This window comes from Oncorhynchus mykiss, chromosome 4, assembly GCF_057628025.1.
Source record: "Oncorhynchus mykiss isolate SJ-2025 chromosome 4, ASM5762802v1, whole genome shotgun sequence".
In the NCBI taxonomy this organism is placed as follows: Eukaryota; Metazoa; Chordata; class Actinopteri; order Salmoniformes; family Salmonidae; genus Oncorhynchus; species Oncorhynchus mykiss.
This window is the reverse complement of record NC_143025.1, coordinates 79,192,951-79,210,339: the sequence shown is the minus strand read 5'-3', so window position 1 is coordinate 79,210,339 and position 17,389 is coordinate 79,192,951. Positions and strand designations below refer to the sequence as shown.

Genomic DNA, 17,389 nt, shown 5'->3' with positions numbered 1-17,389 from the left:
ATTTCACCTAAACCCTCCCAGAACGCTTGAAAGAAAACAAGTGACCCTCCTGCCCTTATACCCCAAATAATAATTCAAACAGAGTGGGTAGCAGTGAACAGGGGTAACGTTTACCCTTACTTCTTGGTCAGAACAGAGCCTTAGATATGCAGTTTTAGAAACTGCTCTTGGATCTGTAAGTGGCAATGCAGGAATTTTGATAGCACACAGGGTTGTGGGCCAGAAGGTTGTGGGTTCGCAGACCATCGTAGACAAGAGTAGGGGTGGAGAGATCCCTTTTATAATAAAATCATTGCATGCATGAATCTATCATTGTATTTGCAGGTCTAAGAAAAATATGGCCTTTTATAAACATTTTATGCAATTCTACGTCATTTTACATATTAGCAGAATATTTTTTTAATACCACACAAATTACCGAAATTACAGGCTCAGAATGGACAGGGAGATGGGCCTATGGGTTCATCTTATCATATTTCTCCAATGCCAAATCAGTGTGTCCTTGTTTGCAATGAAAATGTCGATGTTTGCAAATAATTAAATCTGAAATGTCATTAGGAATCTGAGCATGGTACTTTCAAAAGTTAGACCTACCTACTCAGAGAAATGTAAGCTTTAAAGCTACAATATGTAACTTTTTGGGCGACCCGACCAAATTCACATAGAAATGTGGGTTATAGATACAGTATGTCCTTCTCATTGAAAGCAAGTCTAAGAAGCGGTAGATCTGTTATAGGTGGCTATTTGTATGGTTCCTGTGCTTACATTTCATTTTGCGTCTTTTACTTTCAGTTTTGCACACCAGCTTCAAACAGCTGAAAATACAATATTTCTGGTTATGGAAAATATATTTCACAGGGATTCTCTCCACAATGACTGTTTGTTATGTCACATAAACTGAAATTAGGAAAACTATTTGAATTTTTGCAACCAGGAAATGGCATAGCAATTTATGCATAGTGCACCTTTAACTGCTGGGTACCCTCCTTCCATGGCATAACCTAAGCCTTGCGTTCTTATGTTTGTATTCTTTCGCGAAGTTGATTGTAGGTGGACTTGATTCATCAGCCCTGGCAAAGTGTTCCCATTTTGAACAATTTCATGTGTCTGAAGTTGGAACTCCTAACTGCCTACCCGGCAGGCCTAGAGAGCAAATCAAGTGCATCTTAAGTTCTCCCGCTGGCCAATCCGATAGATCAGATCACAGTGTCTGGAGTTTCCTCGAGACAAAGACAGTAAAAATAAACCTCGAACGCACAGCAAAGTTGATACTGTGAGAATTCAAAACTTTTAAAACTATGACTATAGAGAGACTCAACGAATACAGCAAAGAGCGCTGTTTTTAGGAGTAAATTCATGTTTAAATTGTTATTCAGCGCTGTCAACACTTTTATAATCCATAAAATGCGCCTATTCCAGGACTGCAGCTGCAATGAATGAGTATAGCAAAGTGGGAACAACTTGCGTTGTTATATTAGCGGCTATATAGAAATATAGAAATAATGCAGTGCGACTTTCGCCATCAGTTGTGTTCTCGTTTCTCAGCGGAGGGAGTGAGAGAGGAGGGACGGTGAGTTGAGAGGCAGTCTCATCTCTGCCCCCTCCCTCAGACTGACCATCACATGCAGGCCATCAGTCCAGTAAAAAAAAGTATTATGTTCACTCAGCTGGGCCTCACAAGTAATACAACATATTATCTATTACCATTGTGATCATATAACATTTTTTTTTCAAATATAATTTCAAAATGGTCGAGAAGAACAACATCTTCAGAGTAATTCAAGCAAAGCCAGTATGCGGTGATAATGTATTGGGCCTATAGCTTACTGCAGAAACCTTCAATGCTACAGAACTGTTTCTAATTGGTTAATGTTGCAAAGGCTTACGTTTTTATAGTCATATTTTTAAAATATGAATGGTAGATCTAGACTTGCTTTTTGACAAAGAAAGTGATCTTGACACAGAAAAGGTTGGTGACCACTGCTTTATATAATCGGATCCGTTTTATTTTCTTCTAAATCTTAAGCTAACAAGGGGTAGGCCTGTGACTTTAGCCAATTTCTTCTTAAAAAAAGAACTAGGCCTATGGCATACCATCTCATACCCGCTTAATACGAGTCTTGGTTTTAACTTAACACCTTCACTGACACGGAGGTCGGCTATTTAACGAGTGGTATAAAGTACTTAAGTAAAAATAATTTTGAGTACAACTTAAGTCGTTTTTTTGGGTATCTGTACTTTACTTTACTATTTATATTTTTGACAGCTTTTACTTCACTACATTCCTAAAGAAAATGATGTACTTTTACTCCATACATTTTCCCTGACACCCACAAGTACACAAGTTACAATTTGAATGCATAGCAGTACAGGACAAAGGTCAATTTCACACACTTATCAAGAGAACGACCCTGGTCATCCCTACTGCCTCTGATCTGGTGGACCCACTAAACAAAAATGCTTCCTTTGTAAATTATGTCTGAGTGTTAGAGTGTGCCCCTGAATGTAAAAATAAATTTAAAAAATAATAAAAAAGGAAATTGTGCCATCTGGTTTGCTAAATATAAGGAATTTGATGTATAGCATTTACTTTTACTTTGTACTTTTACTCAAGTATGACATTTGAATACTTATTCCACCACTGTACTTAAGGACTTTTGAAATATGATACTTTTAGACTTTTACTCAAGTAGTATTTTACTGGGTTACTTTCATTTTTACTTGAGTTATTTTATATTAAGGTATCTTTACTTTTACTCATGCATGACAATTTAGTAATTTTTCCACCTCTGAGAGTGCATGGTGGGTGAGGGAAATGGCTGACAAATCTATGGATATAGGATCCTATAGCCTAAGTTTGTCTGTCAAACAGGTAGTCCCTCGAATTTGCCTACGTTCAGCACCATGAGCTGTCCATTTCCGATTGATTGTGCCGCGGCTGCTGCTTCAAGTGTCAACACCACAATGTGAGTTACTTGAATCTGGCTTATTTTGAGGTCAATAACTCTGATAAATAGGCCCTAAATCATGGGCAAGAAACATATTGTTTTTAATCAAATCTATTATAGTAGTTGCAAGCTTTCAAAGTTGACCTCTGATCCTCCTCCTCATCTTTGCGCTCTCCTCAAACTGAACAAACATAGGTTAGGCTAGTCCGCACGCAAGACTAGGCCTAATCAACAAAAAAATTCAGGATGAAGCCTTTGACTCTCCTCCTGAACTGCCACTGTAGGCCTACACAGCACCACCATTGGTTAGGCAGCACACAAAAACGTTTTTGATCAGCGAGAGTTGAGCAGGCCGGGCTCAGGGTTGGAATATCCATTGCAGTGTGTAATGCAGCCTAGTTTTATTTACACCATCCCAGCAGAAACACTACATGACCAAAAGTATGTGGACACCTGCTAGTCGAACATCTCATTTCAAAATCATAGTCATTAATATGGAGTTGGTCCCCCCTTTGCTGCTATAACAGCCTCCACTCTTCTGGGAAGGCTTTCCACTAGATGCGGGGACTTGTTTCCTTTTCAGCCACGAGAAATAGTGAGGTCGGGTCCTGATGTTGCGCGATTACGCCTGGCGCACAGTCGGCATTCCAATTCATCCCAAAGGTGTTCGATGGGGTTGAGGTCAGGACTCTGTGCAGGCCAGTCAAGTTCTTCCACACCAATCTTGCTTTGTGCTGAAACAGGAAAGGACCTTCCCCAAACTGTTGCCACAAAGTTGGACACACAGAATCGTCTAGAATGTTTTTGTATGCTGTAGCGTTAAGATTTCCCTTCACTGGAACTAAGGGGCCTAGCCCCAACCATGAAAAACAGCCCCAGACCATTATTCCTCCTCCACCAAATTTTACAGTTGGCACTATGCATTGGGGCAGATAGTGTTCTCCTGGCATCCGCTAAACCCAGATTCGTCATTCGGACTGCCATAGTGAAGTGTGATTCATCACTCCAGAGAACGCGTTTCCACTGCTCCAGAGTCCAATGGCGGCGAGCTTTACACCACTCCAGCCGACGCTTGGCATTCTCATGACGATCTTAGACTTGTGTGCGGCTGCTTGGCCATGGAAACCCATTTCATGAAGCTCCCAACAAACAGTTCTTGTACTGACGTTGCTTCCAGAGTCAGTTTGGAACTCGGTAGTGAGTGTTGCAACCGAGGACAGGCAGTTTTTACACGCTTCAGCACTCGGCTGTCCTGTTCTGTAAACTTGTGTGGCCTACCACTTCGCAGCTGCGCTGTTGTTGCTCCTGGACTTTTCCAGTTCACAATAACAGCACTTACAGTTGACCAGGCAGCTCTAGCATAGTGTGGCTGAAATAGCCAAATCCACTCATTTGAAGGGGTGTCTACATAATCAACGCAACATTGACATTATCCATCCCCTGGTTAGCCACTATTGGCTTCAAAAGCCAAACCTAACTCAATGTTTTCTAATTAGTATCCAGTAATATTGCACCTATCTGTGTGGTGCGCACATTTGTCTATGACTCCGTGTGTAGCCAGTTGATGTGATAAACGTTGTGGGTTGAAAACCTTCTCAATTAAATGTAAACTGCAAAGTTGGATTACCTGGTAGTAGTATATCATGAGTAAGTATATTATTTGTATCTACTATTTGTTATTTGCAAACTTTGCCATGAAATGAGCAGCAGCAGTACAGAACCATTGCTAGACCAGCGTGGAGAGAGAACTCGATCCTTTGGAATACAGCGATACTAGCGTTTATTTCAGAGAGCGCTCCGTAAACCACGTCCCAGTGGGCAGAGCTAGCTAGGCATGTTGCACTGGGACGTGTTTTAATATGAGGGAAAGCATCTAATTTTAGTATAGGTCCGCCATGGTTCTGTGTAGCCCAGTTATGCTAATATATTTGAGATCATTTCGTTTTTGACTTCATCAGTAAATTATCTTCGAGTAGTAAACAAGGAAACAACAACGTTGCATACCAGAGAGGGGCATACTAGAGGTGGGTATCATTTACTACCTACATTATTGGGATTATCTGGTTACAACCAGTAGCTAGGTTTCCATCCAATTGGTGACAGATTTTCATGCGAATATTCTAAAATCTCGTTGCTGATAAAAACCAGTGCATGATGACATATTGCACACAAAATGTCATTTTTCGATTAAGTTTTCATGTACCAAATAAAAATCTAAAGTTCATTGTGTTTCCATCGCATTTTCAACTCTACCGAAAGTTTTGTCACAAAAACTGTTACATTAAATAGCAAATCAGTAGCGGTGCGTGGGTAAAATCACTGGGGAAGCCAAGCCAGAAACACATAGCCATATTACAACCTACTGTATGTGTTGTGATAATTGTGTTGTTTGCTCTATAACCTGTTAGTTCATATCCCTTGCCACCGTGATATATAGGTCTAAAGCCGAGGCAATAAGAAGGCAGTTGCAGTATAAAACCAGACAGCAACCTCTGTCCTGTGAAGTCCACAAAGCATATTGCATATAACAAACAGTTACTGTACATGACATGTCAAGCAAAGTTCATGCTTTTTACATTTCAGACCACTAAACAACTGTTGATTTAGAACCACAGAGAGTTACAGCAAGTCGCAAAGAAAACAGGAGCTGCCTCCACTATTTCAGCACCATTTCAACTTAAACATTTCAACATAATCAAATCACCTATGCTTCGTCTTACACAGTGACAACTAAAATATACCAAAAACTACTTCAACAATCAACATAAACTAATGATGTGGCTGTCCATTGTTCTGATTTGTGTGTGTGTGTGTGTGTGTGTGTGTGTTCGTGTTCGTGTGCGTGTGGCTACATATTGAACATCTATCCTCTCAGGCCAGGGGCACAATATATGAATTTATGGTTGGATCAGAATAGCTGTTATAATCATTGGCCAGTATGTATAATTATTAAGTAAAACCACAAGTCCAAATCCCTCTCTCCATCCATGGCTAATTTAGGAAAGGGCCCATTTTAGCTAGCTAGCCACCGGAGGACAACAACCCAACGAGATGCACAGTGAGTTTCTGCCAATAACGTATGCTCTTGATGTGATGAGATTAGAGTGATGCCAAATCTAAACTGCTTTACCTTGACACTTTTCTTTGGTGCGCCAGGACCATTCATAGTTGAGCTCTCTCAGTTTAGCTCAACGCTGATTGGCTATTATGTTTACTATCTAGGGAGGCCAAATGCTGCTGGCTTCGCTTGCATTCAATGCTATGGGCAGCAACAATGTTTTTGCTCTTTTGGACCAGGCAGCATCAGATAAATGGCCTACACATAAACAGAGAGAGGGGCGCTGTTTCGCTTGCTTGGATGCTTTCTCCGGTGAGATACATTCAGCCTCTTGCGAATTGAAGGAAAATTATGAAACACTGAGAGATGAAAGATCAATTATAATTGACACAAGTTGTTGCAGTAGTAGGTAAGACAATGGATCTAGAGCTGTACAGGTTCATTGTGGACTTTCAAGTAACAGTCGGGTAGCAGGTAGAGGTGAGCCAGGTAAGATTGGGCCAGGCACTTCCAGGTGTCAGGCCAGGGTGTCTTCAGTCCCCCCGGCAAGGGAGACAGAGAAAAGATGAGGAGGGTTAGTGAGAGCATGGCTAAGACCATAGTACACCACATGCACTGGGGGTAGAGAATAATCAATTTTTATTTATTTTTATTTTACCTTTATTTAACCAGGCAAGTCAGTTAAGAACAAATTCTTATTTTCAATAGTGTTGCTGTGGACACTGGATAATCTGACTAACACACACACCTCATTGTGATACTGTAAACCTACTTATGTTACTTTTCTGAGTCAATTCAGGTTGCATCAATGTCCTGCGTTTGTGTAAACCATGGCAGCCAGCACTGTAAATAGAGAGATGTGCAGAAAGATTGTCAGCCTCTGTGTCTGTATATCCTTTCCCCTTAATTTATTTTTCATGCCAGCCAGGTCCAAGTTTTCAAAGAAACACCATTTATTTAAATCTTCAGTTGAGTAAAATAAGGTGTCTATTGCTTCAAACCTTGTTTTCACATCTTGTTACCTCGTAAATAACTATCAACCATGGATAGCCACAAGAATAATAAGGTGAGGAAACAGTCCATGTCAGTGTAACGGATGTGAAACGGCTAGCGCGCCCGGGTATGGGCGAGGGGACGGTCTAAAGTTATACTGTTACATCAGCCAGGCCCATATTTTTAAAGAAACACTATTCATTTAAATCTCTAGTTGAGTAAAATAAGTAGTTTTGTTCTGGTCCCAAAATAATCCCGAAGATTATGGTAAACTACGCCACACTCAGGCAGAAAAAAAGAATGTTCTATTCTCAGCCAGGCCCGTCTTTTCAAAGAAAACACAATTTAATTATACCACTATTTGAGCAAAATAATTAGTTTTGTTGTGATCACAAGAAATCCTAACATTTCAAGTAAAGAGCAAAAAAATCTGAACGTTCAACAAGATCTCACACTCAATTCCTGCAAATATGTTCACCAGATTTTGTGCGTTTCTGTACGTTGTTGTGCGACTTTATTCGTAGGAAAATACATTTTTGGTGGGCAAACTTCTGAACAATATTTTTAAAGTTATTTGTTTATTCAACGTTGCCTTTTTTTGTGTCCCACGTTTTTTATTTTATTTAACTAGGCAAGTCAGATAAGAACTAATTCTTGTTTACAACGACAACCTACCGGGGAACAGTGGGTTAGCTGCCTTGTTCAGGGGCAGAACGACAGATTTTTACCTTGTCAGCTCGGGGAGTTGATATAGCAACCTTTCGGTTACTGGCCCAACACTCTAACCTCTAGGCTACTTGCCGCCCCATTTATTTATGTATAGTTTTTTAGACCTGTTAACAACCCAATATTGTTAATCAACCAAGTAGTCACCGAAATAATTATAATATAATAGTAGCTTTACGTAGTTTTTGATTTTATTAATGCAAATACTGTTTTCTATGCTTGTTTTTGCTTGATACTTTGGAATACTGGTGCACTTGTTGTCAGAAAGGCCCCTTTTCTCTGTAAGTAACAATAGGCCTACACGATTTTCTTCATAACGCATTCCATATTCCTTGTGAGCATTACACATTACACAATTTTCCTCAAAATGAATTTTATACAAGGCTATGTCGAATTTTACAGGGGTTGCCAGATTGGAGAAAAATACAGATTTGTTGTTTGTATTGGTATCGATGAAGGTATTTGATTGGGTAATGGGGACACATTTTTTTGGATGGGAAATTATAATAATTATAATATGCCAAAGTATAAACGAAAAACAACCATAGAAAAGGCCATTGTCATTAATAAAAATAAAAACGTAAGGCTACTATTATATTACAAGTCTTTCGGTGACAACTTGGTTGATTATTAAACTAAATGTGGGACATAAAAAAGGCAGTGTAGAACACCATTGCCTAAAATGCATTGCTCCAATAACTTTCAAAAGATTGTTCCGAAGTTTTCCCCCAAAACGTGTATTTTTCTATGAATTAAGTCGCACAAGAATGTGTGACTTTTCCTACAAATTAAGCCACACAAAAACGCACAAAATCTGATTAAATACTTATTATAAATGCATATTGTCACATAACATGACACTGGAGAGACGAAGCAGGTACGGGGAGTAAAACATTTCATATAGAACAGACATGGAACGAGACAGTAACAGCGTCAGCACACGGGTAATACAGACAAAAACAATTAATGCAGCAGCAGGGAACAGCGCAAGGGAACTGACAAATATAGGGGAGGAAATAAACAGGTGATGAATGAGTCAAGGTGAGTCCAATATTGCTGATGCGCGTGATGAGGGAAGGCAGGTGTGCGTATTAGATGGTAGGAGTGCGTGATCAGGGCAGCGCCAGGGGGAGAAGAGCGGGAGCAGACGTGACACATATTTGCACGAATTGAGTGTGATATTGTGTAGCCTATAGATAGCGTACATAAAAATGACTTTTGCTGAACAAATAAAAAATGAGTTAAATAGGTTTCCATCCCATTTTTAACTCTAGGCCTACTGATGCTCACTCTGGTATTGTCACTTGCGTTTTAGTCAACAGCTCGCTGATATAGTGCTGGTAAAGCCTACATGATGAGATTATTATGGACAAAAGTGCGAGATTATTTTCATTTGTCAAATGGCCGCTAAGCATCTATCATAATGTCAACAGAAAAATACCCTTGATATTTACTGAAAGGACCATCAAGCTCATTACCATGCACATTCACCACCTTGTGAAGTTCATCATCAATTATTTCATCTGTAGCCTAATAAACTGCATGCATTCCCATAATGTGTTGACATTTTTTATCCAACATGTACTTTACTCACATAAAAAGGTTGGATGGAAACCTGGTTAAAGGAAAACTCCATCCAAAAACTATGTTTTGGCATTTATTTCATTAGTCAATTGTTGATATAGTCCCAACATGTTTTGCATGTTCGCAATCAAGTTTTCAAGATATATAACTATCAAAATACAGAAATACAGCAAGTAGGCGGCTGGAATTATAATTTGGACAAATGTGTACAAGCCTACAGGAGACTTTTAACCTAAGTAACCTTATCAGATTAAAACATTGTGACTGGTTGTGTTTATGCCACATATAAAAGGTAATACAGTTTAGATGTTCAATTCTAAATATTTAGGCTAAAGGCTATTGAAGCGTTAGGTTCAAGGTGCACAAGGAATAGCGGCCACAGAACGTGGCCACATTATTATAGGACGACTTGGGAGAAGGATGATCTGTAACAGACAGTATATCTCAGGATGAGAAGTAAAAATACAGCCAGACTGAGCTGCTACTGTACCTTTGTAGACCTTATAAACTGCAGAGAGTAGACTTACAACTGATCCAAATGGAATTAAACATTCAAATCACAAGGCTTTTCATTGTTATTCAAATTACATTTTCACTGCAGCCTAGAGTAGAATGTTGTACTCACTTGTAAACAATAATGCAAGTATTCATTGCATGAAGACACAATCAATAGGGGAGCTTTTTGAGGTGGATGTCTCATGTCTTCACTGTTCTTTCATGTGCTGTTCTGGACCTGTTAGTTGTTTAGCACCCCCTAGTGGCAGTTGAATTTAAGCAGCCTATGATTTACCTGCTTGTGTCATGTGACAGGAAGCCGTTTCAGAAGGGAAGCAATGTGTAAGATGTGCAAGTGTGACAGAGTAGTTACAATCCTTCAACATCCTTATTTATAAGCTTTGTATGACGCAATGTCTGAATCACCCCTCATCCCCACTCCAGCTATGCTCTTGACCCAGAAGACTTGCGTCCCCCCTCCTCCACCAGGCAAGTTCGGGGAAGTAGAACTCTACAAGCAAGAGTGGAAGCAGGTACAAAGTCTAGCGGACACCTTTTGGAACAGGTGGGGGAAGGAGTATCTCTGCACGCTGCAGAGCCGACGCAAGTGGCAGGACAAGAGGCCAGATCTTAAAGAAGGGGATGTTGTCTTAATGAAGGACAGAAAATAAATGACCTATGGCCATCGTTGTAAAGACCCTTCCCAGCCGGGATGGGATGGTGAGGAAAGTCAATGTGAGAATTGTCAAGGAGGCAACTATGAAGGTATTCTCTCTGCCTATTTCCGAAGTGGTTCTCCTTCGTTCTTTGGAAGACCTCAGTGGTCACAGTTAGGTTTATGTGGGATCGTTAAAGACCCCAGGCGGGGAGTGTTCTGGACCTGTTAGTAGTTTAGCACCCCCTAGTGGAAGTTTAAGTTCGGGAGTCTAGAATTTACCTGTTTGTGTCATGGAAGCAGGTTCAGAAGTGAAGCAATGTGTAAGATGTGCAAGTGTGACAGAGTAGTTACAATCCTTCAACAGCCTTTATTAGCTTTGTATGACGCAATGTCTGTGTTATTGTGTTATTAACACAAGATAAATGTAAAATATGAATAATTGATTTAGCTACTTTGCATTAGCTTCAATACTATTTCTCCCTAGGGATACCTATCTGAGTAATATCAAGCATAAGGTTGTGTTCTAGTAACTTTATTTTATATTTGGCTCCAAATTGAGTACTCTTATTCCTTATTTCATACATTTAGTGCAGTTATTGTGGAAGACATTCTGTGCTCTATACTACTGTAACTGAAAACAACATGTATTTTTGTGTTTGTTGCAGTTTCACACTGTGATTCACGTAAACTTCCAAAACGGAACCCTGCTTCCCACGGAGTTATTTGAATGAGTGATTAGCTAACTGGATAGCTGGATAAGGGCTACTGTACATTTAGCGAGTCCAATATATGCGCAATGATGCACCTGGCCTCTCCGCTGCATATCAGCAATTCCTATTTGTTTTTGTGGATTCCTATTAAAAACTCATGCAGCTTTGAAAGATTTAATGTGTGGTATGATTGCTAGCCTATTGCAGATCTAGACAAACGATTCACCTACCAATTGTGTTGTCACTAAGAATGGTGGATAGAGGGCAGGATACAAGCTGTGTTCAAATACCCATACTAACATACTACATAATATTAGTTAATTTTAGCATACTGTAAACGAACAGTATGCTTTCATTTGAGCATACTACCGCGGTGACTGTCTACCGTAAATTGATGCTGTTGATATGCAACCTCTAGTTAGCTTGTTAGCGTAACAAATGAATAGCTAGACATTTTACGATTTCGGATGTGTTGTAAATTCAATCTGGAGTGCCAGAGCACGCAAAACTATGCTCTGGGTGTTCGTAAATCCAGAGTTTTGTCAGATTGGCCATTCCTAAATGCAAAGCGTTTCGCTCTCTGCGTGTTCAGAGTGTAACAGTGTAGCCTCCGTCCCTCTCCTCGCCTCTGCACACATCGACAGCCACCCTCGAAGGAGGAGGGTTGATCCGAGCGTTCTGGCCTCACAACCGCGGTCAAGCCAACTGGCTAAAGTTGGCTAACTATTTCCAGACATAAATTAGAGAACACCTCACTCTGACAATTTTACTCGCCCTATCAGAGCTGGTTAGGCAGTTGTCATGTTATCCAGAGCGTTAGTGACTGTAACTGTACAGCTGGCAACAATTTAATGACGTTTTTTTAATTAATTTTTTTACGGACGTTCACATATTCAACGGGTGTTGAGCATTCGTAAATCCATCAATTATTCTGCGCTCTGGCAAACAGACGAGAGTGCTCTGAAATCGGAGTCCATTGAGAACTCACAACCACTACACCACTTAGCTAAGAATGACGTGAATAATTATGAAAATAAATGTTGGGTAATTAGTTATATTATAGTTACGTTACTGCCTGGCAAGTTCCTTGTATTAGTAGCCAACTAACAAAAATACTACTGTAGTTCTATGCAGTTCGTAAGGATAGTGTAGCTAACAAATTGTCAGCCAACATAACTTATTTGAAATGTCATAACTTTATTACATTGCTCAACATTTGTCATAATTAGTTAAAGCAATATTTTACGCCGTTTACTTCAAATCTGAAAACGTGAAGCCACGCCCATTTTCTGCAGAATTTCATTTATGGGCCCTAAAAGCACGGAAATCGTGTCCACTGCTTTTATACTTCGGAATTTGGCGATTTAGTACGACATTCTGGAACTTTTGGCATACTAACTCTATCCATACTATGACCAATACGCATACCACATACTCAATTTACGTCGAGTGGAAAAACATAGTAAGAGAAGTACCAAAACACTGATATAAGGGAGGCACAATGGCAAGCAGATGAGGAAATTTGGCTAGGGTGGAAGAAATTAGAAATTTCTTAAAAAATGGAAGGTAAATCAGGAGGAGGCCAGATCTGGTGGGACCATTCTAGTAGATTTAGAGGGCAGATAGACATGTGAACGACAGGCACATCTCTAATATAAAGTGTATATTTCTCAAAGTTACCGGGATGTCGTTACCAGTACACTCGTAACAACCTAAGTATTACGAAACTTATATTCGATCAAATAAGCCACACCTAGCAAATAAGTCATTAAATTTTTTTGTTAAACCAAATTCGACACTGTCATTGACCTCCATACAATAACTTCTCACTTGATGAGAGAAAAAACGCCACCTGTTGGAGAAGATTGATTTTGGGCCCAGCTCTCCCCTTCCTCTCTGACCAAGGCAAGGAAAAACGGTAAAGGCATCGCGCCTCCCCAATCCTTACATAGCGGAGGTGAAAGTTCAGCAGTGCGCCTTGTAAAATGGCGGCTGAATTGACCAGAGAGTGGAGCGATGAACAGCTAAAAAGTGATGATCTACCCAAAAAAGACATTATTAAGTTCATTCAGGACAATGCTGCCCATTCGGTATGTTTTATGTTTCATCCATCCATCCATTGGTGTGACAGCGCTCACTGAAATGCCATTGCTTACTTTTAGAGCGCACGCATGGTGAGATCAGTTTACCTCCGCATTGGCGAACCGCTTCCAATTTAGCTTGACGCTAGCTTGTTAGCCTAGCATGTAGTAGTTCAGCGTTGTATGCAGGTCTTTACTAGCTAGTATCATTCATTGTGCTTATCATGCCGTGTCAAGTTCACATGGATAAGGCTAAATATTTTAAGTAAAACATTTCCAGCCTTTGGGCCTATGTGAAGTATATATTTTTGTGGCAACGGGGGGGCAGCTACGCATGAAAGTGTTTGTTGCCAGATTTTGGAAATAATGCAGGTGCACAAAATTACTTAAGTTGTCATTCATTCCGTTCATGGCAAAACTACTACTCTCTTCTGACGTAGTGACTTCTCTCTTCCAGTTTCTTGCAGAACACAAGCTGATGGGAAATATCAAGAATGTTGCAAAAACGGCAAAGAAGGAGCAACTAATTATTGCATACAACGATTTGTTTGAGAGCAAGGTAGGGTGGACCACGTGAATGGATTCAATGTGATATCTATTTTCAGAAGCAAATGACACAAGGTTTCAAATTTAAATAATGAATACCTGTAATGTATTTTGTTTGTCCAACCAACAGAGATTTTTAGGTTCAGAACCCATTGAAGATGTGACGGAGCATGTGAAAAATGTGAAGATCGACGACAAGCCAAAAGAAGTTGTGGAAGTCGTTGATGAGGTATGTACACAACCCGTGTTTGAAAAACGTATGAATAAGCACTTCCCACTGAAATAAGCATCAGGATAAAAGTCCTGTATTTTGCATTTAAGTTTAACAAGTACAATTTACTGCTCCACTATATTCAGTTTGTCAGAATTGTACTCTCTAATGGTCACTTATGTATTGCAATTCCCAGGGTCCTCCTAAGTTCTTCAAGTCTGTGCTGAAGAAAGGTGACAAGACTAACTTCCCTAAGAAGGGAGACAATGTGAGCTGTTGGTACACTGGCTCCCTGGAGGATGGCACAGTGTTTGACACCAACATCCCTGCAAGTATGTTTTCTTCTCATACTTCTGTCGCACTCACTCAAACGCATGCATTCTCTCTTACTATCTGATACACAACTTCATCCTCTTGGTCTCTCTCACACACGTATTGTCACTGTCACTTTATCTCAATTACCTTTCTCTCAGTAATACCAATAGTGATTCTACTGTTTCCTCTGTCCTCCCCTCTGCAGCTGCCAGAAAGAAGAAACAGAGCAAGCCACTTAGCTTCAAAGTTGGCCTGGGCCGGGTCATCAAAGGGGTAAGACATAGAGATACTGTATTATACTAGTAACATATTGATTTATATGGCTAATGGTGCTCTTTCATCAATTTAGCAATAATTCTGATTTCCTTGTGGGTTTTGAAGAATCCAAGTTAAATGAAAAGTAACAGTTTTCACTGTCTCATGAGAAATGGTTGTTTCCACAGTGGGATGAAGGTATCTTAACGATGAGCAAAGGCGAGACAGCCAAACTGGAGATTGAACCAGAATGGGCCTACGGGAAGAAAGGACTTCCTGATTCAAAGTATCCTTTACATTTTAACATCATGTGAACCATGAGCTAATTTTTAATTAGGAGATGGCAGAAAGTGACCCCTCTTGGCTTTAATGGTATGTTTTACACCACCAATGGTGGTCAGGAAGATTGCCAATCCTCAGCATAGTCGTCTCCTGTACAATGGCTCTAGCATAGCCTTGTTGGTACTCATTGAATTTGAGCCAGATTTATAACTACTTACTCTTAGTTGTAACAGTTGAATGTCTCTCATTGAATCGATATGCAAACGTTTCCTGTGTGCTTCCCTTTAACTCTCCCACCACCAGAATCCCACCAAACGCAAAGCTGATCTTCGAGGTCGAGCTGGTGGCCGTCGATTAATGGCAGAATCCTACCCAGCATGCCCTTCTCTCCGTGGACGGGGAAAACATGGTAGTCACTAGATGGCTATGCTCGAAAGGACAGAAGTGGTTGTAACCTTGTCAGAACATTGAAGGAGTCTGTGATATGTCTTAATTTACATTTAATGGGATGCTTTGGGATTTTGGCAATAAGGCCATTTATCTACTTCCCCAGAGTCAGATTAACTTTTGGATACTTTTTTTGTTTTTGTCAGTATGAAGGAAGTTAAATATAGCAGTGGCTCGAGAAACTAACTAGTTTTGGCACGATGACTGGAATTCTATGGGCGTCTACTAGAATGTGTTTAACACTAGTTAGCATTGGCTCATGAAACTACATAACTTTCATTTATTTTATTTATTTTTTATTTCACCTTTATTTAACCAGGTAGGCTAGTTGAGAACAAGTTCTCATTTGCAACTGCGACCTGGCCAAGATAAAGCAAAGCAGTTCGACACAATAGCGTTAGACATGGCATAAACAAACATTCAATCAATAATACAGTAGAAAAATCTATATACAGCATGTGCAAATGAGGTAGGATAAGAGGTAAGGCAATAAATAGGCCATGGTGGCAAAGTAATTACAATATAGCAATTAAACACTGGGATGGTAGGATGACTGGACACTGAGTCATAAAAGTGGTATCCACCAGTTCATCTGATTCATTGCCAGAATCCCAAAGTAACCCTTCTTAAGGTTAGTCTGGTTGTTTTGTCTTTTTCTGCTTAAGTCAAGTCCTTTTATCATTGTTTTGGCATATTGTCTGAAGCAGGAACAGACCAGGGTTATTTGTGGTGAGTTGAGAAGGTGCCATGCTTCTGTCCTTTCCAGCATGGCAAGATAGTGATGACCGGACAACACTGTACAGATGGGGCATCCTGCCTGACAGTTACACACCGCAGAGGAAAGCCTTCCTGTTTATTCTTGTTCTTTTGCATGCATGTCCTTTTTTAAAGATTAATAAACCAATTTTGGAGACTAAATTGACACGTACATCAGGTCTTGTTTATTGGGTGCTTTCAGTGTTTGAATGGTCCAGAACTGGGCAGTAGTGAATGGTTTGGAAGTAAGTTCCTGCTCTTGAAATCAGACATGCATGTCTGTTCTAATCAGAACCAGTCCTCCCAGCCATCTAAAAGGGGTTCTAAACACCCACCTGAAGGTGTGTAGTACAACACAAACTGCACCGGTTGTGTTGAACCAGCCCAGTTCATGTGTACTTAAACTTTAGACAGCTGTCAGAACTCTTAATATATGGTGTTGGTATTACCAGTTTTGACCACATCCCTTATTCATTTCCAAACGCCATTAGACAACCTTTAAGTCAGTTCCACTTCCATTTCTTTCCCCTCAAATCAACTTAGTACAAAATGGCTGCATTTAGACCGGCAGACCAATTCTGACATTTTGTTCCACCAATTGGTCTACCAGGGTAGCCTAGTGGTTAGAGTGTTGGACTAGTAACCGGAAGGTTGCGAGTTCAAACCCCCGAGCTGACAAGGTACAAATCTGTCGTTCTGCCCCTGAACAGGCAGTTAACCCACTGTTCCCAGGCCGTCATTGAAAATAAGAATTTGTTCTTAACTGACTTGCCTGGTTAAATAAAGGTAAAAATTAAATTTTTTTAAAAAATTCACCAATCACAGATATTTTTCAGAGCTGATCTACATTGGTCAAAATACCAGTTAGTGAAAACATGAATTGGGCTGCCTGTCAACGCACCCGAGGTGAGTGCCATTATCGGATAGTCGAATAAAAAAACATGAGCTGGCACACACCCAGATAATTATTTGATGTAGAGGTGCTGACTAACGGCGAATAAGCTATAAAAAAAAATAGTCGCTCACTCCATAAACTCCCATTTATTGGGTAAATCAATGTTTCGGCATCACTGCCTTCTTTAGGGAAATGTCATGAATGCTTGAACCAGGTTATGTAGACAACAGTACAACCAATGATAATAGTGAGGGGTGCGTCATAAAGTTAATTAGAATGAATTGAGTGAAACTGTTCCCCGAACACAGAGAAAATGAAAGCGATCCTGAAAAAGCACTGGCATATTCTGCAATCAGACAACAACAAAAAAATCGCACACCTCTTCAAGGAACCCCCACTGCTGGTCTATAAGTGTGGTCGCAATATTGG

General features: G+C 40.1%; 1 protein-coding gene across 2 annotated transcripts; it reads left to right on the top strand.

Moving 5' to 3' along the window:
• The first annotated feature begins 10,101 nt into the window (after nucleotides 1-10,101).
• On the top strand, nucleotides 10,102-16,227 carry LOC110522471 (FKBP prolyl isomerase 3). Of its 2 annotated transcripts, none has more exons than XM_021600896.3 (7): nucleotides 10,102-10,569; nucleotides 13,711-13,812; nucleotides 13,930-14,028; nucleotides 14,207-14,342; nucleotides 14,531-14,598; nucleotides 14,769-14,866; nucleotides 15,166-16,227. In XM_021600896.3, the coding sequence occupies exons 1-7, from the start codon at nucleotides 10,483-10,485 to the stop codon at nucleotides 15,218-15,220; spliced, it is 645 nt and encodes a 214-aa protein (XP_021456571.3). In that variant the 5' UTR covers nucleotides 10,102-10,482; the 3' UTR covers nucleotides 15,221-16,227. The 2 variants fall into 2 exon arrangements, with proteins under 2 accessions (XP_021456571.3, XP_021456570.1); XM_021600895.3 differs by lacking the exon at nucleotides 10,102-10,569 and adding an exon at nucleotides 12,986-13,262.
• Nucleotides 16,228-17,389: the final 1,162 nt, after the last annotated feature.

Bases quoted from the DNA above. Each gene is read 5' to 3' on its own strand.
- LOC110522471 (XM_021600895.3), top strand. From the start codon at position 13,158: ATGGCGGCTGAATTGACCAGAGAGTGGAGCGATGAACAGCTAAAAAGT. The intron at 13,263-13,710 runs GTATGTTTTATG...TCTCTCTTCCAG, and splicing joins AGGACAATGCTGCCCATTCG to TTTCTTGCAGAACACAAGCT. The intron at 14,029-14,206 runs GTATGTACACAA...TGCAATTCCCAG, and splicing joins TTGTGGAAGTCGTTGATGAG to GGTCCTCCTAAGTTCTTCAA.